The sequence below is a fragment of the Oncorhynchus kisutch genome, linkage group LG27 (assembly GCF_002021735.2).
Source record: "Oncorhynchus kisutch isolate 150728-3 linkage group LG27, Okis_V2, whole genome shotgun sequence".
NCBI classification, from domain to species: Eukaryota; Metazoa; Chordata; class Actinopteri; order Salmoniformes; family Salmonidae; genus Oncorhynchus; species Oncorhynchus kisutch.
The window spans coordinates 43,427,828-43,454,148 of NC_034200.2; the positions used below are offsets into that span (position 1 = coordinate 43,427,828).

At 39.4% G+C, this 26,321-nt stretch overlaps 1 protein-coding gene across 1 annotated transcript in view; it reads right to left on the reverse strand.

Annotated features, from left to right (window-relative positions):
• Positions 1-592: 592 nt before the first annotated feature.
• Positions 593-26,321, reverse strand: part of LOC109880792 (acetyl-coenzyme A synthetase, cytoplasmic) — an 81,566-nt gene continuing 55,837 nt past the window's right edge. Inside the window, exons 12-18 of the mRNA XM_031806406.1 lie at positions 21,868-21,924; positions 21,585-21,665; positions 5,377-5,485; positions 3,442-3,510; positions 2,920-3,096; positions 2,576-2,650; positions 593-2,457 (exon numbers count right to left, since the gene is read on the reverse strand). Coding sequence (XP_031662266.1) covers positions 2,330-2,457; positions 2,576-2,650; positions 2,920-3,096; positions 3,442-3,510; positions 5,377-5,485; positions 21,585-21,665; positions 21,868-21,924 — 696 coding nt within the window. The 3' untranslated portion in view covers positions 593-2,329. The remainder of the gene's footprint in view (positions 2,458-2,575; positions 2,651-2,919; positions 3,097-3,441; positions 3,511-5,376; positions 5,486-21,584; positions 21,666-21,867; positions 21,925-26,321) is intronic.

The window sequence follows — 26,321 nt, forward strand, 5'->3', positions numbered from 1 at the left end:
TCTATGCCACATCAGGTAACTGATGGAGCAGGAGAATCAGATTTAAAAAACAGATAGAAATACACCCTATGGAACAGCGGGGACTGTGAAGAGACACAGGTACAAACACATGCATACGCATGCATTGTGATATTGTTGTAGCGTTAAATATTTAGCATTGTAGATATGTAGTGACGTAATGATGTTATGTGTACTGTTTTTTTATCTCGTTTAAAGTGTTTAGACGCCAGGAAGAGTAGCTGAGGCCTTGGCGGCAGCTGATGGGAATCCCTTCATAAAACACCCTACAGCATGGCCTCTATTCAATCTGTCTAAAGGTCATTTCCCATCTGCAACGTTCACAGTAAATGCAGTATCCTCTAGTGTGGGAACATTGCCTTGAAATTTAAATCACGCGGTAATGCTGAATTTCCGCCATACGGATTGAATAGAGCCCGAAAGCACAGTTGTGATCTGACTGGACTAGCCCGGTGATATCGTCAGGGCACCAGAAGAGGGCGTCTTTGAGGCCATGTTCCTACTTTCTGTCCTCTGCCTTTTTTCTAAACAAGCCTGCCCTGTTAGAAGAGAAACACAAGGATTTTCAACTTGATCATATGAATTTGAAAAGAACAATTGTTAAACATGAACCACTTTTATTCTCAAGTCATAAAAACATACAATCTCAAGTTGGAAATATATATTCACGTCCAAACAAATACAAGCCCTGGTGTAGAAGTGTGCAAAGCTGACTGGACTCCCTGGGATAGTTTTCATAGCTTTAAAGAGTGAACAGCTAGCTAGCTTTCCTTCATCATTTAGACATTAGCGATCAGTATTAATCTATCGGTCTGAGGAGCACTTTGTGAAAAGCAAGATGAAAGCTACAGGCTGATTCATCACGATAATCCATCCTGAGCTCATCAATCATTTAGAACACTGAGAGAATGTCCCAGAGGTTAGGTTACCGAGCAGCAAACAAGATGGACGATACAGGCTGATACACTTAGAGAATGTGCCAGAGGTTAGGTTACCGAGCAACAAACAAGATGGACGATACAGGCTGATACACTGAGAGAATGTCCCAGAGGTTAGGTTACCGAGCAACAAACAAGATGGACGATACAGGCTGATACACTGAGAGAATGTGCCAGAGGTTAGGTTACCGAGCAGCAAACAAGATGGACGATACAGGCTGATACACTGAGAGAATGTCCCAGAGGTTAGGTTACCGAGCAGCAAACAAGATGGACGATACAGGCTGATACACTTAGAGAATGTGCCAGAGGTTAGGTTACCGAGCAACAAACAAGATGGACGATACAGGCTGATACACTGAGAGAATGTCCCAGAGGTTAGGTTACCGAGCAGCAAACAAGATGGACGATACAGGCTGATACACTTAGAGAATGTGCCAGAGGTTAGGTTACCGAGCAACAAACAAGATGGACGATACAGGCTGATACACTGAGAGAATGTGCCAGAGGTTAGGTTACCGAGCAGCAAACAAGATGGACGATACAGGCTGATACACTGAGAGAATGTCCCAGAGGTTAGGTTACCGAGCAACAAACAAGATGGACGATACAGGCTGATACACTGAGAGAATGTCCCAGAGGTTAGGTTACCGAGCAGCAAACAAGATGGACGATACAGGCTGATACACTGAGAGAACGTCCCAGAGGTTAGGTTACCGAGCAACAAACAAGATTCTGATTCTGATTCTGGGTCCAGTTCACCTCAATATCGGCCCACCCGTTATTACAAGCAGACTGACATTGTTGCATTAACAACTATTTGTAAAATTATTTTTACCCGTTTGGAAAGAATATGTAGAAACTGAATGTAATGCTTGGACATTCATCGGACTGTTGCTTCTGTATTCCTTTTGTCTACATATAATAACTCAAAGTCAATTTTCCCATAAAATCTGATCTAGGATCTGTCCTCCCAACCCTAATCCCACCCCCAAACACTGCACACAAAAAATCCCTGAGACTGATCTCAGGACCAGTGCCGTATTTATATGCACCATGAGAGAGGACATGACGAAGAACCTCTCTGGGTGTTTCTAAATAGTCTAACCTGGCTTCCTCTCCGCATCTCCTCTCCTTCTCTCCTCTCCTTGTCTCCTCTCCTTCATCTGCACTGATATACAAAACTGAATAGGTGAGAGAACATAAATATCCCATCCGCCGTAGTCTATATCCTATAATTCACCTATACTGCGTTTTCAGAAAAATGAAGATGAAAGAGAGGAGACAAGGAGAGGAGAGAAGGAGAGGACACGAGGAGAGGACGCCACCTGAGAGTGTTTGACATGCCGCCGCCCCCCCCCCCCCCCTCCCCCTCAAGCAGCTGTCTCCCACCGCTGGCTGAACAGCACCTCCACGACCTTAGGGTCAGCCAGGGTTGAAAGGTCACCTAGATCCTTCTCGTTCCGGGCGATCTGCCTCAGGACCCTCCTCATGATCTTACCTGATGTTGTTGGTTAAACATAAGTAAAAACATTAATTTAAAAAAAAGTATTATAAAATGTCTGTAAGTCTTTTTTTTTTTCAGTCCAATCATCATGTGATGTAAACAGTGTACCTACCAGAACGTGTTTTAGGAAGTCCAGGAGCGTTCTGGATGAAGTCTGGAGTGGCGATCGGACCAATCTTCTCTCTCACTGACAAGACATAAGAAAATAAAAATAAAAACTTTTAATGTGAAATATTATACCATCAGGAAAGAAAACCCTCTGGTGGTCCGGAGAATGTATCTGATAGTAATAGACATGATCTCATAGCCAGATGCCGTAACCTTGCATTCCTTCTACAAGGACAAACCTGGAATGCAAGGCAATAACAAACATACTGTAGATTTGACTTCAATTTCAGTCCATTTGATTCCTGTTTTTTTTCTTCTTCTAGTTTTTCCTTCGTCTGAAAACCCTACCTTGCCTCTTGAGTTCGTCCACCAGAGTGCGGTTGAACTCTCTGCAGTCCTTCAGAGTAACGAAACAGTAGAGACACTCCCCCTTGACCGTGTGGGGTCTGCTGACCACTGCAGCTTCGGCCACCGCTCCGTGCTCTGTTAGAGCGGACTCTATCTCCGCTGTACTCAACAGGTGACCTGGAGGAAGACGGCACACATGGGTTTTATTACTGACTATACAGAGTTATCACTAAATCACAATACAGGGTCATTATAACCCCAACAGAGAGATCAGCTTGGTTTATCACTAAATCAGAAACGGCCCAGAACAGAGTTCGCTGGAAATTCACTGATGAGGCCTTCACTAGTTAAAATCAATAGGTCAAGTAAGTCAATCACTCATCAATTAATTAATAGATTAAATGTATTTATACAACACTTTTCACAGCGACATTTATCACAAAGCGCTTTACAATAATCGAACCTACACCCCCCAAAAAGCCAGCAGCACCACAGTGGAAAAACTCTGGGGGAAAAAATGACCTGATACGTTGATCATGTCATCTATCCTGCCTGTGATCCAGTAGTAGCCATCTCTATCCCTCCTGCAGCCTGGGAAAGAATGACTGAATGAATGACTGAATGAATGGCTGAATGAATGAGCAATAATACTTAAGAGGCCATGTGTTATAATATGATATAACAGTGGTTGTAGAGGATAGGACATAACAGGACAGGATCTAACAGGACAGGATCTAACAGGATAGTACATAACAGGACAGGATCTAACAGGACAGGATCTAACAGCATCTAACAGGACAGGATCTAACAGGATGGGATCTAATAGGATAGGATCTAACAGGATCTAACATAATAGGATCTAACAGGATAGGATCTAACAGGATCTAACAGGATCTAACAGGGTCGGATCTAGCAGGATCTAACAGGATTGGCTCTAACAGGATCTACCAGGATCTAACAGGATGGGATCTAACAGGATAGGATCTATCAGGATCTACCAGGATCTAACAGGATAGGATCTAACAGGACAGGATCTAACAGGATCTACCAGGATCTAACAGGATGGGATCTAACAGGATCTACCAGGATCTAACAGGATGGGATCTAACAGGATAGGATCTAACAGGATCTACCAGGATCTAACAGGACAGGATCTAACAGGACAGGATCTAACAGGATAGTACATAACAGGACAGGATCTAACAGGACAGGATCTAACAGCATCTAACAGGACAGGATCTAACAGGACAGGATCTAACAGGACAGGATCTAACAGGATCTAACAGGACAGGATCTAACAGGATGGGATCTAACAGGATGGGATCTAATAGGATAGGATCTAACAGGATAGGATCTAACAGGATCTAACAGGATCTAACAGGGTCAGATCTAGCAGGATCTAACAGGATCGGATCTAAAAGGATCTACCAGGATCTAACAGGATGGGATCTAACAGGATAGGATCTAACAGGATCTACCAGGATCTAACAGGATGGGATCTAACAGGATCTACCAGGATCTAACAGGATGGGATCTAACAGGATAGGATCTAACAGGATCTACCAGGATCTAACAGGACATGATCTAACAGGATAGTACATAACAGGACAGGATCTAACAGGACAGGATCTAACAGCATCTAACAGGACAGGATCTAACAGGATAGGATCTAACAGGACAGGATCTAACAGGACAGGATCTAACAGGACAGGATCTAACAGGATCTAACAGGACAGGATCTAACAGGATGGGATCTAACAGGATGGGATCTAATAGGATAGGATCTAACAGGATCTAACAGAATAGGATCTAACAGGATAGGATCTAACAGGATCTAACAGGATCTAACAAGGTCGGATCTAGCAGTATCTAACAGGATCGGATCTAACAGGATCTACCAGGATCTAACAGGATGGGGTCTAACAGGATAGGATCTAACAGGATCTACCAGGATCTAACAGGATAGGATCTAACAGGACAGGATCTAACAGGATCTACCAGGATCTAACAGGATGGGATCTAACAGGATCTACCAGGATCTAACAGGATGGGATCTAACAGGATAGGATCTAACAGGATCTACCAGGTTCTAACAGGATAGGATCTAACAGGATCTGATCTAACAGGATAGTACATAACAGGACAGGATCTAACAGGACAGGATCTAACAGGACAGGATCTAACAGGACAGGATCTAACAGGATGGGAATTCCAAACCACCCGTTGTATAATGAATTAATTAAGTACCACGTTAGCATTAAGTTAAAAAAAAAAAAAATTATTTAACCTTTATTTAACTAGGCAAGTCAGTGAAGAACAAATTCTTATTTACAATGGTCGCTATCACAATGTAATTGTGGTTGTCTTTGAATATTATTTATCTAATGTAATCAAAAAATGAATGTAATCAATCACAGAATGTTGTAAAAAAAAAAAAAAAACGATTGAATGTCTTACCGTCTCCGGTCACGTAAAAACCTGGGAATTTCTTGAAGTATGTGTTCTCAAAGCGTTCCTGGTTTCCGTACACGGTGCGCATGATACCAGGCCAGGGCTGCCGGAACACCTGCAACCACACACTTCTAAACATTAGGCATCAGGCCAAATATATCCAAATCTGATTTTAGCAAACCACATTGTGGGCCACATCGATCATGACGGATTTGATGAATATCCACTTTATTAGCTCTCATTTGTTGAATGTGCACCAATTCGGCATCCTTCTATCCTCCACTGTCAGCGTACCATTGACCTCCGCACCGCATCTATTACAGACCATGGCTCTTAGTTTAGACATATTACGGTAATATTACTACCTGTACAAAATGAAATACCTGCAACAACATTACAGACCACGGCTCTTAGTTTAGGCATATTACGGTAATATTGCTACCTGTACAAAATGAAATACCTTCAACAACATTACAGACCACGGCTCTTAGTTTAGGCATATTACGGTAATATTACTACCTGTACAAAATGAAATACCTTCAACAACATTACAGACCACAGCTCTTAGTTTAGACATATTACGGTAATATTACTACCTGTACAAAATGAAATACCTTCAACAACATTACAGACCACAGCTCTTAGTTTAGGCATATTACGGTAATATTACTACCTGTACAAAATGAAATACCTGCAACAACATTACAGACCACGGCTCTTAGTTTAGGCATATTACGGTAATATTACTACCTGTAGATAAGGAAACACATGACACCGATGGCTCTCAGTTTATAAATATTTCAGTAAAAACCTTATATGAAACACATGAATTAAAGACAGTAAGAGAGAATTTTAAAAACATCTCAATTGTATTAACCTGGTACTTGACTGGGTTGTATCATAGACTGTATGCTGATAAACTTACCAGATAGTATAGTGTTAATGACCAGATAGTATAGTGTTATAATACTGACCAGATAGTATAGTGTTACTGACCAGATAGTATAGTGTTATATTACTGACCAGATAGTATAGTGTTACTGACCAGATAGTGTAGTGTTATAATACTGACCAGATAGTATAGTGTTATATTACTGACCAGATAGTATAGTGTTACTGACCAGATAGTATAGTGTTACTGACCAGATAGTATAGTGTTACTGACCAGATAGTATAGTGTTACTGACCAGATAGTATAGTGTTATAATACTGACCAGATAGTATAGTGTTATATTACTGACCAGATAGTATAGTGTTATATTACTGACCAGATAGTATAGTGTTATATTACTGACCAGATAGTATAGTGTTATAATACTGACCAGATAGTATAGTGTTACTGACCAGATAGTATTTATTTATTTATTTATTTATTTATTTTACCTTTATTTAACCAGGTAGGCAAGTTGAGAACAAGTTCTCATTTACAATTGCGACCTGGCCAAGATAAAGCAAAGCAGTTCGACAGATAAAACGACACAGAGTTACACATGGAGTAAAAACAAACATACAGTCAATAATGCAGTATAAACAAGTCTATATACAATGTGAGCAAATGAGGTGAGAAGGGAGGTAAAGGCAAAAAAGGCCAAGATGGCAAAGTAAATACAATATAGCAAGTAAAATACTGGAATGGTAGTTTTGCAATGGAAGAATGTGCAAAGTAGAAATAAAAAAATAATGGGGTGCAAAGGAGCAAAATAAATAAATAAATTAAAATTAAATACAGTTGGGAAAGAGGTAGTTGTTTGGGCTAAATTATAGGTGGGCTATGTACAGGTGCAGTAATCTGTGAGCTGCTCTGACAGTTGGTGCTTAAAGCTAGTGAGGGAGATAAGTGTTTCCAGTTTCAGAGATTTTTGTAGTTCGTTCCAGTCATTGGCAGCAGAGAACTGGAAGGAGAGGCGGCCAAAGAAAGAATTGGTTTTGGGGGTGACTAGAGAGATATACCTGCTGGAGCGTGTGCTACAGGTGGGAGATGCTATGGTGACCAGCGAGCTGAGATAAGGGGGGACTTTACCTAGCAGGGTCTTGTAGATGACATGGAGCCAGTGGGTTTGGCGACGAGTATGAAGCGAGGGCCAGCCAACGAGAGCGTACAGGTCGCAATGGTGGGTAGTATATGGGGCTTTGGTGATAAAACGGATTGCACTGTGATAGACTGCATCCAATTTGTTGAGTAGGGTATTGGAGGCTATTTTGTAAATGACATCGCCAAAGTCGAGGATTGGTAGGATGGTCAGTTTTACAAGGGTATGTTTGGCAGCATGAGTGAAGGATGCTTTGTTGCGAAATAGGAAGCCAATTCTAGATTTAACTTTGGATTGGAGATGTTTGATATGGGTCTGGAAGGAGAGTTTACAATCTAACCAGACACCTAAGTATTTGTAGTTGTCCACGTATTCTAAGTCAGAGCCGTCCAGAGTAGTGATGTTGGACAGGCGGGTAGGTGCAGGCAGCGATCGGTTGAAGAGCATGCATTTAGTTTTACTTGCATTCAAGAGCAATTGGAGGCCACGGAAGGAGAGTTGTATGGCATTGAAGCTTGCCTGGAGGGTTGTTAACACAGTGTCCAGAGAAGGGCCGGAAGTATACAGAATGGTGTCGTCTGCGTAGAGGTGGATCAGGGACTCACCAGCAGCAAGAGCGACCTCATTGATGTATACAGAGAAGAGAGTCGGTCCAAGAATTGAACCCTGTGGCACCCCCATAGAGACTGCCAGAGGTCCGGACAGCAGACCCTCCGATTTGACATACTGAACTCTATCAGAGAAGTAGTTGGTGAACCAGGCGAGGCAATCATTTGAGAAACCAAGGCTGTCGAGTCTGCCGATGAGGATATGGTGATTGACAGAGTCGAAAGCCTTGGCCAGATCAATGAATACGGCTGCACAGTAATGTTTCTTATCGATGGCGGTTAAGATATCGTTTAGGACCTTGAGCGTGGCTGAGGTGCACCCATGACCAGCTCTGAAACCAGATTGCATAGCAGAGAAAGTATGGTGAGATTCGAAATGGTCGGTAATCTGTTTGTTGACTTGGCTTTCGAAGACCTTAGAAAGGCACGGTAGGATAGATATAGGTCTGTAGCAGTTTGGGTCAAGAGTGTCCCCCCCTTTGAAGAGGGGGATGACCGCAGCTGCTTTCCAATCTTTGGGAATCTCAGACGACACGAAAGAGAGGTTGAACAGGCTAGTAATAGGGGTGGCAACAATTTCGGCAGATAATTTTAGAAAGAAAGGGTCCAGATTGTCTAGCCCGGCTGATTTGTAGGGGTCCAGATTTTGCAGCTCTTTCAGAACATCAGCTGAATGGATTTGGGAGAAGGAGAAATGGGGAAGGGGAATGAAGTATAGTGTTACTGACCAGATAGTATAGTGTTATAATACTGACCAGATAGTATAGTGTTACTGACCAGATAGTATAGTGTTACTGACCAGATAGTATAGTGTTATATTACTGACCAGATAGTATAGTGTTATAATACTGACCAAATAGTATAGTGTTATAATACTGACCAAATAGTATAGTGTTATAATACTCACCAGATAGCATAGTGTTACTGACCAGATAGTATAGTGTTACTGACCAGATAGTATAATGTTATAATACTGACCAGATAGTATAGTGTTACTGACCAGATAGTGTAGTGTTATAATACTGACCAGATAGTATAGTGTTATAATACTGACCAGATAGTATAGTGTTACTGACCAGATAGTATAGTGTTATAATACTGACCAGATAGTATAGTGATACTGACCAGATAGTATAGTGTTACTGACCAGATAGTATAGTGTTATATTACTGACCAGATAGTATAGTGTTACTGACCAGATAGTATAGTGTTATAATACTGACCAGATAGTATAGTGTTATAATACTGACCAGATAGTATAGTGTTACTGACCAGATAGTATAGTGTTACTGACCAGATAGTGTAGTGTTATAATACTGACCAGATAGTATAGTGTTATAATACTGACCAGATAGTATAGTGTTATATTACTGACCAGATAGTATAGTGTTATAATACTGACCAGATAGTATAGTGTTACTGACCAGATAGTATAGTGTTACTGACCAGATAGTATAGTGTTACTGACCAGATAGTATAGTGTTACTGACCAGATAGTATAGTGTTACTGACCAGATAGTATAGTGTTATAATACTGACCAGATAGTATAGTGTTACTGACCAGATAGTATAGTGTTACTGACCAGATAGTATAGTGTTACTGACCAGATAGTATAGTGTTACTGACCAGATAGTATAGTGTTATAATACTGACCAGATAGTATAGTGTTATATTACTGACCAGATAGTATAGTGTTACTGACCAGATAGTATAGTGTTATAATACTGACCAGATAGTATAGTGTTACTGACCAGATAGTATAGTGTTACTGACCAGATAGTATAGTGTTATATTACTGACCAGATAGTATAGTGTTATAATACTGACCAAATAGTATAGTGTTATAATACTGACCAAATAGTATAGTGTTATAATACTCACCAGATAGCATAGTGTTACTGACCAGATAGTATAGTGTTACTGACCAGATAGTATAATGTTATAATACTGACCAGATAGTATAGTGTTACTGACCAGATAGTGTAGTGTTATAATACTGACCAGATAGTATAGTGTTATAATACTGACCAGATAGTATAGTGTTACTGACCAGATAGTATAGTGTTATAATACTGACCAGATAGTATAGTGATACTGACCAGATAGTATAGTGTTACTGACCAGATAGTATAGTGTTATATTACTGACCAGATAGTATAGTGTTACTGACCAGATAGTATAGTGTTATAATACTGACCAGATAGTATAGTGTTATAATACTGACCAGATAGTATAGTGTTACTGACCAGATAGTATAGTGTTACTGACCAGATAGTGTAGTGTTATAATACTGACCAGATAGTATAGTGTTATAATACTGACCAGATAGTATAGTGTTATATTACTGACCAGATAGTATAGTGTTATAATACTGACCAGATAGTATAGTGTTACTGACCAGATAGTATAGTGTTACTGACCAGATAGTATAGTGTTACTGACCAGATAGTATAGTGTTACTGACCAGATAGTATAGTGTTACTGACCAGATAGTATAGTGTTATAATACTGACCAGATAGTATAGTGTTACTGACCAGATAGTATAGTGTTACTGACCAGATAGTATAGTGTTACTGACCAGATAGTATAGTGTTACTGACCAGATAGTATAGTGTTATAATACTGACCAGATAGTATAGTGTTATATTACTGACCAGATAGTATAGTGTTACTGACCAGATAGTATAGTGTTATAATACTGACCAGATAGTATAGTGTTACTGACCAGATAGTATAGTGTTACTGACCAGATAGTATAGTGTTATATTACTGACCAGATAGTATAGTGTTATAATACTGACCAAATAGTATAGTGTTACTGACCAGATAGTATAGTGTTACTGACCAGATAGTATAATGTTATAATACTGACCAGATAGTATAGTGTTACTGACCAGATAGTGTAGTGTTATAATACTGACCAGATAGTATAGTGTTATAATACTGACCAGATAGTATAGTGTTACTGACCAGATAGTATAGTGTTATAATACTGACCAGATAGTATAGTGATACTGACCAGATAGTATAGTGTTACTGACCAGATAGTATAGTGTTATATTACTGACCAGATAGTATAGTGTTACTGACCAGATAGTATAGTGTTATAATACTGACCAGATAGTATAGTGTTATAATACTGACCAGATAGTATAGTGTTACTGACCAGATAGTATAGTGTTACTGACCAGATAGTGTAGTGTTATAATACTGACCAGATAGTATAGTGTTATAATACTGACCAGATAGTATAGTGTTATATTACTGACCAGATAGTATAGTGTTATAATACTGACCAGATAGTATAGTGTTACTGACCAGATAGTATAGTGTTACTGACCAGATAGTATAGTGTTACTGACCAGATAGTATAGTGTTACTGACCAGATAGTATAGTGTTACTGACCAGATAGTATAGTGTTATAATACTGACCAGATAGTATAGTGTTACTGACCAGATAGTATAGTGTTACTGACCAGATAGTATAGTGTTACTGACCAGATAGTATAGTGTTACTGACCAGATAGTATAGTCTTATAATACTGACCAGATAGTATAGTGTTATATTACTGACCAGATAGTATAGTGTTACTGACCAGATAGTATAGTGTTACTGACCAGATAGTATAGTGTTATATTATTGACCAGATAGTATAGTGTTACTGACCAGATATTATAGTGTTACTGACCAGATAGTATAGTGTTATAATACTGACCAGATAGTATAGTGTTACTGACCAGATAGTATAGTGTTACTGACCAGATAGTATAGTGTTATATTATTGACCAGATAGTATAGTGTTACTGACCAGATAGTATAGTGTTACTGACCAGATAGTATAGTGTTACTGACCAGATAGTATAGTGTTACTGACCAGATAGTATCGTGTTACTGACCAGATAGTATAGTGTTATAATACTGACCAGATAGTATAGTGTTACTGACCAGATAGTATAGTGTTACTGACCAGATAGTATAGTGTTATATTACTGACCAGATAGTATAGTGTTATAATACTGACCAGATAGTATAGTGTTACTGACCAGATAGTATAGTGTTATCATACTGACCAGATAGTATAGTGTTACTGAACAGATAGTATAGTGTTATCATACTGACCAGATAGTATAGTGTTACTGACCAGATAGTATAGTGTTACTGACCAGATAGTATAGTGTTACTGACCAGATAGTATAGTGTTACTGACCAGATAGTATAGTGTTATAATACTGACCAGATAGTATAGTGTTATATTACTGAACAGATAGTATAGTGGTTATAATACTGACCAGATAGTATAGTGTTATAATACTCACCAGATAGCATAGTGTTACTGACCAGATAGTATAGTGTTACTGACCAGATAGTATAGTGTTACTGACCAGATAGTATAGTGTTACTGACCAGATAGTATAGTGTTATATTATTGACCAGATAGTATAGTGTTATAATACTGACCAAATAGTATAGTGTTACTGACCAGATAGTATAGTGTTATATTACTGACCAGATAGTATAGTGTTACTGACCAGATAGTATAGTGTTATATTACTGACCAGATAGTATAGTGTTATATTACTGACCAGATAGTATAGTGTTACTGACCAGATAGTATAGTGTTACTGACCAGATAGTATAGTGTTACTGACCAGATAGTATAGTGTTATAATACTGACCAGATAGTATAGTGTTACTGACCAGATAGTATAGTGTTACTGACCAGATAGTATAGTGTTACTGACCAGATAGTATAGTGTTATAATACTGACCAGATAGTATAGTGTTACTGACCAGATAGTATAGTGTTACTGACCAGATAGTATAGTGTTATAATACTGACCAGATAGTATAGTGTTACTGACCAGATAGTATAGTGTTACTGACCAGATAGTATAGTGTAATAATACTGACCAGATAGTATAGTGTTATAATACTGACCAGATAGTATAGTGTTACTGACCAGATAGTATAGTGTTATAATACTGACCAGATAGTATAGTGTTATATTACTGACCAGATAGTATAGTGTTATAATACTGACCAGATAGTATAGTGTTATATTACTGACCAGATAGTATAGTGTTACTGACCAGATAGTATAGTGTTATAATACTGACCAGATAGTATAGTGTTACTGACCAGATAGTATAGTGTTATAATACTGACCAGATAGTATAGTGTTATATTACTGACCAGATAGTATAGTGTTACTGACCAGATAGTATAGTGTTACTGACCAGATAGTATAGTGTTATAATACTGACCAGATAGTATAGTGTTATATTACTGACCAGATAGTATAGTGTTACTGACCAGATAGTATAGTGTTATAATACTGGCCAGATAGTATAGTGTTATAATACTGACCAGATAGTATAGTGTTATATTACTGACCAGATAGTATAGTGTTACTGACCAGATAGTATAGTGTTACTGACCAGATAGTATAGTGTTATATTATTGACCAGATAGTATAGTGTTACTGACCAGATAGTATAGTGTTATAATACTGACCAGATAGTATAGTGTTACTGACCAGATAGTATAGTGTTACTGACCAGATAGTATAGTGTTACTGACCAGATAGTATAGTGTTACTGACCAGATAGTATAGTGTTATCATACTGACCAGATAGTATAGTGTTATCATACTGACCAGATAGTATAGTGTTACTGACCAGATAGTATAGTGTTACTGACCAGATAGTATAGTGTTACTGACCAGATAGTATAGTGTTATAATACTGACCAGATAGTATAGTGTTATATTACTGAACAGATAGTATAGTGTTATAATACTGACCAGATAGTATAGTGTTATAATACTGACCAGATAGTATAGTGTTACTGACCAGATAGTGTAGTGTTATATTACTGACCAGATAGTATAGTGTTACTGACCAGATAGTATAGTGTTATATTACTGACCAGATAGTATAGTGTTATAATACTGACCAGATAGTATAGTGTTATAATACTGACCAGATAGTATAGTGTTACTGACCAGATAGTATAGTGTTACTGACCAGATAGTATAGTGTTATATTACTGACCAGATAGTATAGTGTTATATTACTGACCAGATAGTATAGTGTTACTGACCAGATAGTATAGTGTTATATTACTGACCAGATAGTATAGTGTTATATTACTGACCAGATAGTATAGTGTTATATTACTGACCAGATAGTATAGTGTTACTTACCAGATAGTGTAGTGTTACTGACCAGATAGTATAGTGGTATATTACTGACCAGATAGTATAGTGTTACTGACCAGATAGTGTAGTGTTATAATACTGACCAGATAGTATAGTGTTATATTACTGACCAGATAGTATAGTGTTATATTACTGACCAGATAGTATAGTGTTACTGACCAGATATTATAGTGTTACTGACCAGATAGTATAGTGTTACTGACCAGATAGTATAGTGTTATAATACTGACCAGATAGTATAGTGTTACTGACCAGATAGTATAGTGTTACTGACCAGATAGTATAGTGTTATAATACTGACCAGATAGTATAGTGTTATAATACTGACCAGATAGTATAGTGTTACTGACCAGATAGTATAGTGTTACTGACCAGATAGTATAGTGTTACTGACCAGATAGTATAGTGTTACTGACCAGATATTATAGTGTTACTGACCAGATAGTATAGTGTTACTGACCAGCTAGTATAGTGTTATAATACTGACCAGATAGTATAGTGTTATAATACTGACCAGATAGTATAGTGTTATAATACTGACCAGATAGTATAGTGTTACTGACCAGATAGTATAGTGTTACTGACCAGATAGTATAGTGTTACTGACCAGCTAGTATAGTGTTATAATACTGACCAGATAGTATAGTGTTATAATACTGACCAGATAGTATAGTGTTACTGACCAGATAGTATAGTGTTACTGACCAGATAGTATAGTGTTACTGACCAGATTGTATAGTGTTACTGACCAGATAGTATAGTGTTACTGACCAGATAGTATAGTGTTACTGACCAGATAGTATAGTGTTCTGACCAGATAGTATAGTGTTATATTACTGACCAGATAGTATAGTGTTATATTACTGACCAGATAGTATAGTGTTACTGACCAGATAGTATAGTGTTATATTACTGACCAGATAGTATAGTGTTATATTACTGACCAGATAGTATAGTGTTATATTACTGACCAGATAGTATAGTGTTACTTACCAGATAGTGTAGTGTTACTGACCAGATAGTATAGTGGTATATTACTGACCAGATAGTATAGTGTTACTGACCAGATAGTGTAGTGTTATAATACTGACCAGATAGTATAGTGTTATATTACTGACCAGATAGTATAGTGTTACTGACCAGATAGTATAGTGTTACTGACCAGATAGTATAGTGTTATAATACTGACCAGATAGTATAGTGTTATAATACTGACCAGATAGTATAGTGTTACTGACCAGATAGTATAGTGTTACTGACCAGATAGTATAGTGTTACTGACCAGATAGTATAGTGTTACTGACCAGATTTATAGTGTTCGACCAGATAGTATAGTGTTATAATACTGACCAGATAGTATAGTGTTATAATACTGACCAGATAGTATAGTGTTTGCTGATCAGATAGTATAGTGTTACTGACCAGATAGTATAGTGTTACTGACCAGATTGTATAGTGTTACTGACCAGATAGTATAGTGTTACTGACCAGATAGTATAGTGTTACTGACCAGCTAGTATAGTGTTATAATACTGACCAGATAGTATAGTGTTACTGACCAGATATTATAGTGTTACTGACCAGATAGTATAGTGTTACTGACCAGATAGTATAGTGTTATAATACTGACCAGATAGTATAGTGTTACTGACCAGATAGTATAGTGTTATAATACTGACCAGATAGTATAGTGTTATAATACTGACCAGATAGTATAGTGTTACTGACCAGATAGTATAGTGTTACTGACCAGATAGTATAGTGTTACTGACCAGATAGTATAGTGTTACTGACCAGCTAGTATAGTGTTATAATACTGACCAGATAGTATAGTGTTATAATACTGACCAGATAGTATAGTGTTACTGACCAGATAGTATAGTGTTACTGACCAGATAGTATAGTGTTACTGACCAGATTGTATAGTGTTACTGACCAGATAGTATAGTGTTACTGACCAGATAGTATAGTGTTACTGACCAGATAGTATAGTGTTAATGACCAGATAGTATAGTGTTATATTACTGACCAGATAGTATAGTGTTACTGACCAGATAGTATAGTGTTATATTACTGACCAGATAGTATAGTGATACTGACCAGATAGTATAGTGTTACTGACCAGATAGTATAGTGTTATAATACTGACCAGATAGTATAGTGTTACTGACCAGATAGTATAGTGTTACTGACCAGATAGTATAGTGTTACTGACCAGATAGTATAGTGTTACTGACCAGATTGTATAGTGTTACTGACCAGATAGTATAGTGTTACTGACCAGATAGTATAGTGTTACTGACCAGATAGTATAGTGTTAATGACCAGATAGTATAGTGTTATATTACTGACCAGATAGTATAGTGTTACTGACCAGATAGTATAGTGTTATATTACTGACCAAATAGTATAGTGATACTGACCAGATAGTATAGTGTTACTGACCAGATAGTATAGTGTTATAATACTGACCAGATAGTATAGTGTTGCTGATCAGATAGTATAGTGTTACTGACCAGATAGTATAGTGTTACTGACCAGATTGTATAGTGTTACTGACCAGATAGTATAGTGTTACTGACCAGATAGTATAGTGTTACTGACCAGCTAGTATAGTGTTATAATACTGACCAGATAGTATAGTGTTACTGACCAGATATTATAGTGTTACTGACCAGATAGTATAGTGTTACTGACCAGATAGTATAGTGTTATAATACTGACCAGATAGTATAGTGTTACTGACCAGATAGTATAGTGTTATAATACTGACCAGATAGTATAGTGTTATAATACTGACCAGATAGTATAGTGTTACTGACCAGATAGTATAGTGTTACTGACCAGATAGTATAGTGTTATAATACTGGCCAGATAGTATAGTGTTATAATACTGACCAGATAGTATAGTGTTATATTACTGACCAGATAGTATAGTGTTACTGACCAGATAGTATAGTGTTACTGACCAGATAGTATAGTGTTATATTATTGACCAGATAGTATAGTGTTACTGACCAGATAGTATAGTGTTATAATACTGACCAGATAGTATAGTGTTACTGACCAGATAGTATAGTGTTACTGACCAGATAGTATAGTGTTACTGACCAGATAGTATAGTGTTACTGACCAGATAGTATAGTGTTACTGACCAGATAGTATAGTGTTATCATACTGACCAGATAGTATAGTGTTACTGACCAGATAGTATAGTGTTACTGACCAGATAGTATAGTGTTACTGACCAGATAGTATAGTGTTATAATACTGACCAGATAGTATAGTGTTATATTACTGAACAGATAGTATAGTGTTATAATACTGACCAGATAGTATAGTGTTATAATACTGACCAGATAGTATAGTGTTACTGACCAGATAGTGTAGTGTTATATTACTGACCAGATAGTATAGTGTTACTGACCAGATAGTATAGTGTTATATTACTGACCAGATTGTATAGTGTTATAATACTGACCAGATAGTATAGTGTTATAATACTGACCAGATAGTATAGTGTTACTGACCAGATAGTATAGTGTTACTGACCAGATAGTATAGTGTTATATTACTGACCAGATAGTATAGTGTTATATTACTGACCAGATAGTATAGTGTTACTGACCAGATAGTATAGTGTTATATTACTGACCAGATAGTATAGTGTTATATTACTGACCAGATAGTATAGTGTTATATTACTGACCAGATAGTATAGTGTTATATTACTGACCAGATAGTATAGTGTTATATTACTGACCAGATAGTATAGTGTTACTTACCAGATAGTGTAGTGTTACTGACCAGATAGTATAGTGGTATATTACTGACCAGATAGTATAGTGTTACTGACCAGATAGTGTAGTGTTATAATACTGACCAGATAGTATAGTGTTATATTACTGACCAGATAGTATAGTGTTATATTACTGACCAGATAGTATAGTGTTACTGACCAGATATTATAGTGTTACTGACCAGATAGTATAGTGTTACTGACCAGATAGTATAGTGTTATAATACTGACCAGATAGTATAGTGTTACTGACCAGATAGTATAGTGTTACTGACCAGATAGTATAGTGTTATAATACTGACCAGATAGTATAGTGTTATAATACTGACCAGATAGTATAGTGTTACTGACCAGATAGTATAGTGTTACTGACCAGATAGTATAGTGTTACTGACCAGATAGTATAGTGTTACTGACCAGATATTATAGTGTTACTGACCAGATAGTATAGTGTTACTGACCAGCTAGTATAGTGTTATAATACTGACCAGATAGTATAGTGTTATAATACTGACCAGATAGTATAGTGTTATAATACTGACCAGATAGTATAGTGTTACTGACCAGATAGTATAGTGTTACTGACCAGATAGTATAGTGTTACTGACCAGCTAGTATAGTGTTATAATACTGACCAGATAGTATAGTGTTATAATACTGACCAGATAGTATAGTGTTACTGACCAGATAGTATAGTGTTACTGACCAGATAGTATAGTGTTACTGACCAGATTGTATAGTGTTACTGACCAGATAGTATAGTGTTACTGACCAGATAGTATAGTGTTACTGACCAGATAGTATAGTGTTACTGACCAGATAGTATAGTGTTATATTACTGACCAGATAGTATAGTGTTATATTACTGACCAGATAGTATAGTGTTATATTACTGACCAGATAGTATAGTGTTACTTACCAGATAGTGTAGTGTTACTGACCAGATAGTATAGTGGTATATTACTGACCAGATAGTATAGTGTTACTGACCAGATAGTGTAGTGTTATAATACTGACCAGATAGTATAGTGTTATATTACTGACCAGATAGTATAGTGTTACTGACCAGATAGTATAGTGTTACTGACCAGATAGTATAGTGTTATAATACTGACCAGATAGTATAGTGTTATAATACTGACCAGATAGTATAGTGTTACTGACCAGATAGTATAGTGTTACTGACCAGATAGTATAGTGTTACTGACCAGATAGTATAGTGTTACTGACCAGATATTATAGTGTTACTGACCAGATAGTATAGTGTTATAATACTGACCAGATAGTATAGTGTTATAATACTGACCAGATAGTATAGTGTTGCTGATCAGATAGTATAGTGTTACTGACCAGATAGTATAGTGTTACTGACCAGATTGTATAGTGTTACTGACCAGATAGTATAGTGTTACTGACCAGATAGTATAGTGTTACTGACCAGCTAGTATAGTGTTATAATACTGACCAGATAGTATAGTGTTACTGACCAGATATTATAGTGTTACTGACCAGATAGTATAGTGTTACTGACCAGATAGTATAGTGTTATAATACTGACCAGATAGTATAGTGTTACTGACCAGATAGTATAGTGTTATAATACTGACCAGATAGTATAGTGTTATAATACTGACCAGATAGTATAGTGTTACTGACCAGATAGTATAGTGTTACTGACCAGATAGTATAGTGTTACTGACCAGATAGTATAGTGTTACTGACCAGCTAGTATAGTGTTATAATACTGACCAGATAGTATAGTGTTATAATACTGACCAGATAGTATAGTGTTACTGACCAGATAGTATAGTGTTACTGACCAGATAGTATAGTGTTACTGACCAGATTGTATAGTGTTACTGACCAGATAGTATAGTGTTACTGACCAGATAGTATAGTGTTACTGACCAGATAGTATAGTGTTAATGACCAGATAGTATAGTGTTATATTACTGACCAGATAGTATAGTGTTACTGACCAGATAGTATAGTGTTATATTACTGACCAGATAGTATAGTGATACTGACCAGATAGTATAGTGTTACTGACCAGATAGTATAGTGTTATAATACTGACCAGATAGTATAGTGTTACTGACCAGATAGTATAGTGTTACTGACCAGATAGTATAGTGTTACTGACCAGATAGTATAGTGTTACTGACCAGATTGTATAGTGTTACTGACCAGATAGTATAGTGTTACTGACCAGATAGTATAGTGTTACTGACCAGATAGTATAGTGTTAATGACCAGATAGTATAGTGTTATATTACTGACCAGATAGTATAGTGTTACTGACCAGATAGTATAGTGTTATATTACTGACCAAATAGTATAGTGATACTGACCAGATAGTATAGTGTTACTGACCAGATAGTATAGTGTTATAATACTGACCAGATAGTATAGTGTTGCTGATCAGATAGTATAGTGTTACTGACCAGATAGTATAGTGTTACTGACCAGATTGTATAGTGTTACTGACCAGATAGTATAGTGTTACTGACCAGATAGTATAGTGTTACTGACCAGCTAGTATAGTGTTATAATACTGACCAGATAGTATAGTGTTACTGACCAGATATTATAGTGTTACTGACCAGATAGTATAGTGTTACTGACCAGATAGTATAGTGTTATAATACTGACCAGATAGTATAGTGTTACTGACCAGATAGTATAGTGTTATAATACCGACCAGATAGTATAGTGTTACTGACCAGATAGTATAGTGTTACTGACCAGATAGTATAGTGTTACTGACCAGATTGTATAGTGTTACTGACCAGATAGTATAGTGTTACTGACCAGATAGTATAGTGTTACTGACCAGATAGTATAGTGTTAATGACAAGATAGTATAGTGTTATATTACTGACCAGATAGTATAGTGTTACTGACCAGATAGTATAGTGTTATATTACTTACCAGATAGTATAGTGATACTGACCAGATAGTATAGTGTTACTGACCAGATAGTATAGTGTTATAATACTGACCAGATAGTATAGTGTTACTGACCAGATAGTATAGTGTTACTGACCAGATAGTATAGTGTTACTGACCAGATAGTATAGTGTTACTGACCAGATAGTATAGTGTTACTGACCAGATAGTATAGTGTTACTGACCAGATAGTATAGTGTTAATGACCAGATAGTATAGTGTTATATTACTGACCAGATAGTATAGTGTTACTGACCAGATAGTATAGTGTTATATTACTGACCAAATAGTATAGTGATACTGACCAGATAGTATAGTGTTACTGACCAGATAGTATAGTGTTATAATACTGACCAGATAGTATAGTGTTACTGACCAGATAGTATAGTGTTATAATACTGACCAGATAGTATAGTGTTATAATACTGACCAGATAGTATAGTGTTACTGACCAGATAGTATAGTGTTATAATACTGACCAGATAGTATAGTGTTACTGACCAGATAGTATAGTGTTATATTACTGACCAGATAGTATAGTGTTACTGACCAGATAGTATAGTGTTATAATACTGACCAGATAGTATAGTGTTATATTACTGACCAGATAGCCCTCTGCCTCTCCCTCCAGTTCCTCTCCATGCTCATTCAGTATGGTGGGATCCACTCCGAAGAAAGGAAAGGTCTGGAACATCAGAGAGATCCAGAGATTAGATCAAAAGATGGGGGTGTTCATCATTACCCCAGTGGAGATTTTCATTAAATACTACACGCTTTTCAATAACAACACAGCCTACCGTGGAAGAAACATCTCCTTATTACAGATCACAATCAACACATGAAAGGAGTTGTAAATCTTAACGCAAAATAATCCTTTAGGGCCTTACAGCTGATCCAGGTTTCAGAGGAGTAGCAGCAGGAAGTGGCGTCAGAACGTGTCCACCCTGGAAGACAACAACACATCATGACTGCAATATGACAAACACAACAAGGTGACTACCTGAGTACCAAAATAAACAACGAAATCCAAATTCGCAGAGACTTCCACTATGGTCGTATGTACTAGATACACATGGTATACACTGTCCAACTAAATAATGACTGGCAGGCTCCTTCTCAACAATACAACCACAATAAGAAATAATACAATATAAGAATTGGAACATAAAGTAAATGGTAATAGAATATAATAAACATTTTTGCATCAATACAGGAAGGCAGCATTTATAGTCCAGTATTTATATGTGTTTTGGGGAAGGGAGATGGGGGGGGGGCAAGTGTATACATTGAGCAGAATCAGAGCAGGTTGTCAGTCCAGTACAAGTGTTCAGCAGTCTGATGGCATGTAGATAGAAACTGTCTCTGAGCCTGTCGGTGTGAGACCTCATGCTCTGATACAATCTGATGGCTTGTAGATAGAAACTGTCTCTGAGCCTGTCGGTATCAGACCTCATGCTCTGATAGTGTCTGATGGCTTGTAGATAGAAACTGTCTCTGAGCCTGTTGGTATCACACCTCATGCTCTGATACAGTTTGATGGCTTGTAGATAGAAACTGTCTCTGAGCCTGTTGGTATCAGACCTCATGCTCTGATACAGTCTGATGGCTTGTAGGTAGAAACTGTCTCTGAGCCTGTCGGTATCAGACCTCATGCTCTGATACAGTCTGATGGCTTGTAGATAGAAACTGTCTCTGAGCCTGTCGGTATCAGACCTCATGCTCTGATACAGTCTAATGGCTTGTAGATAGAAACTGTCTCTGAGCCTGTCGGTATCAGACCTCATGCTCTGATACAGTCTGATGGCTTGTAGAGAGAAACTGTCTGAGTCTGTCGGTATCAGACCTCATGCTCTGATACAGTCTGATGGCTTGTAGATAGAAACTGTCTGAGTCTGTCGGTATCAGACCTCATGCTCTGATACAGTCTGATGGCTTGTAGATAGAAACTGTCTCTGAGCCTGTTGGTATCACACCTCATGCTCTGATACAGTCTGATGGCTTGTAGATAGAAACTGTCTCTGAGCCTGTCGGTATCAGACCTCATGCTCTGATAGTGTCTGATGGCTTGTAGATAGAAACTGTCTCTGAGCCTGTCAGTATCAGACCTCATGCTCTGATACAGTCTGATGGCTTGTAGATAGAAACTGTCTCTGAGCCTGTCGGTATCAGACCTCATGCTCTGATACAGTCTGATGGATTGTAGATAGAAACTGTCTCTGAGCCTGTCGGTATCAGACCTCATGCTCTGATACAGTCTGATGGCTTGTAGATAGAAACTGTCTCTGAGCCTGTCGGTATCACACCTCATGCTCTGATACAGTCTGATGGCTTGTAGATAGAAACTGTCTCTGAGCCTGTCGGTGTGAGACCTCATGCTCTGATACAGTCTGATGGCTTGTAGGTAGAAACTGTCTCTGAGCCTGTCGGTATCAGACCTCATGCCCGATGGTAAGGGAGTGAACAGTTCGTGGCTGGGGTGGATGTGGGGTCCTTGGTGATGGGATGTGGGGTCCTTGGTGATGGGATTTGGGAGTCCTTGGTGATGGGATGTGGGGGTCCTTGATGATGGGATGTGGGAGTCCTTGGTGATGGGATGTGGGGGTCCTTGGTGATGGAATGTGTATTGGTGATGGGATGTGTGGGGTCCTTGGTGATGGGATGTGGGGAGTCCTTGGTGATGGGATGTGGGGAGTCCTTGGTGATGGGATGTGTGTTGGTGATGGGATGTGGGGAGTCCTTGGTGATGGGATGTGGGGAGTCCTTGGTGATGGGATGTGTGGAGTCCTTGGTGATGGGATGTGGGGTCCTTGATGATGGGATGTGGGGGGTCCTTGGTGATGGGATGTGTGGGGTCCTTGGTGATGGGATGTGGGAGTCCTTGGTGATGGGATGTGTGGGGTCCTTGGTGATGGGATGTGGGGTCCTTGGTGATGGGATGTGTGGGGTTTGGTGATGGGATGTGGGAGTCCTTGGTGATGGGATGTGTGGGGTCCTTGGTGATGGGATGTGGGAGTCCTTGGTGATGGGATATGTGGGGTCCTTGGTGATGAGATGTGGGAGTCCTTGGTGATGGGATGTGGGGTCCTTGGTGATGGGATGTGTGGTCCTTGGTGATGGGATGTGGGGGTCCTTGGTGATGGGATGTGGGGGAGTCCTTGGTGATGGGATGTGGGGGTCCTTGATGATGGGATGTGGGGTCCTTGGTGATGGGATGTGGGGTCCTTGGTGATGGGATGTGGGAGTCCTTGGTGATTGGATGTGGGGTCCTTGGTGATGGGATGTGTGGTCCTTGGTGATGGGATGTGGAGTCCTTGGTGATGGGATGTGGGGTCCTTGATGATGGGATGTATGGGGTCCTTGATGATGGGATGTATGGGGTCCTTGGTGATGGGATGTGGGGGTCCTTGGTGATGGGATGTGGGGTCCTTGGTGATGGGATGTGGGGTCCTTGGTGATGGGATGTGGGGAGTCCTTGGTGATGGGATGTGGGGAGTCCTTGGTGATGAGATGTGGAGTCCTTGGTGATGGGATGTGGGGAGTCCTTGGTGATGGGATGTGGGGTCCTTGGTGATGGGATGTGGGGAGTCCTTGATGATGGGATGTGTAATGGTGATGGGATGTGTGGGGTCCTTGGTGTTGGGATGTGGGGAGTCCTTGGTGATGGGATGTGTATTGGTGATGGGATGTGGGGAGTCCTTGGTGATGGGATGTGGGGAGTCCTTGATGATGGGATGTGGGGAGTCCTTGGTGATGGGAAGTGTATTGGTGATGGGATGTGGGGAGTACTTGGAGATGGGATATGGGGTCCTTGGTGATGGGATGTGGGGAGTACTTGGAGATGGGATGTGGGGAGTCCTTGGTGATGGGATGTGGGGTCCTTGGTGATGGGATATGTATTGGTGATGGGATATGGGGTCCTTGGTGATGGGATGTGGGGTCCTTGGTGATGGGATGTGGGGAGTCCTTGGTGATGGGATGTGGGGAGTCCTTGGTGATGAGATGTGGAGTCCTTGGTGATGGGATGTGGGGAGTCCTTGGTGATGGGATGTGGGGTCCTTGGTGATGGGATGTGGGGAGTCCTTGATGATGGGATGTGTAATGGTGATGGGATGTGTGGGGTCCTTGGTGTTGGGATGTGGGGAGTCCTTGGTGATGGGATGTGTATTGGTGATGGGATGTGGGGAGTCCTTGGTGATGGGATGTGGGGAGTCCTTGATGATGGGATGTGGGGAGTCCTTGGTGATGGGAAGTGTATTGGTGATGGGATGTGGGGAGTACTTGGTGATGGGATGTGGGGAGTCCTTGGTGATGGGAAGTGTATTGGTGATGGGATGTGGGGAGTACTTGGAGATGGGATATGGGGTCCTTGGTGATGGGATGTGGGGAGTACTTGGAGATGGGATGTGGGGAGTCCTTGGTGATGGGATGTGGGGTCCTTGGTGATGGGATATGTATTGGTGATGGGATATGGGGTCCTTGGTGATGGGATGTGGGGAGTCCTTGGTGATGGGATGTGGGGAGTCCTTGATGATGGGATGTGGGGTCCTTGGTGATGGGATGTGGGGAGTCCTTGATGATGGGATGTGGGGTCCTTGGTGATGGGATGTGGGGTCCTTGGTGATGGGATGTGGGGGTCCTTGATGATGGGATGTGTAATGGTGATGGGATGTGTGGGGGTCCTTGGTGTTGGGATGTGGGGAGTCCTTGGTGATGGGATGTGTATTGGTGATGGGATGTGGGGAGTCCTTGGTGATGGGATGTGTATTTGTGATGGGATGTGGGGAGTCCTTGGTGATGGGATGTGGGGTCCTTGATGATGGGATGTGTGGGATCCTTGGTGATGGGATGTGGGGAGTCCTTGGTGATGGAATGTGTATTGGTGATGGGATGTGTGGGGTCCTTGGTGATGGGATGTGGGGAGTCCTTGGTGATGGGATGTGGGGAGTCCTTGGTGATGGGATGTGTATTGGTGATGAGATGTGGAGTCCTTGGTGATGGGATGTGGGGAGTCCTTGATGATGGGATGTGTGGGATCCTTGGTGATGGGATGTGGGGGTACTTGGTGATGGGATGTGGGGGTCCTTGATGATGGGATGTGGGGTCCTTGGAGATGGGATGTGTATTGGTGATGGGATGTGTGGGGTCCTTGGTGATGGGATGTGGGGAGTCCTTGGTGATGGGATGTGGGGAGTCCTTGGTGATGGGATGTGTATTGGTGATGGGATGTGGGGAGTCCTTGGTGATGAGATGTGGAGTCCTTGGTGATGGGATGTGGGGAGTCCTTGGTGATGGGATGTGGGGTCCTTGGTGATGGGATGTGGGGAGTCCTTGGTGATGGGAT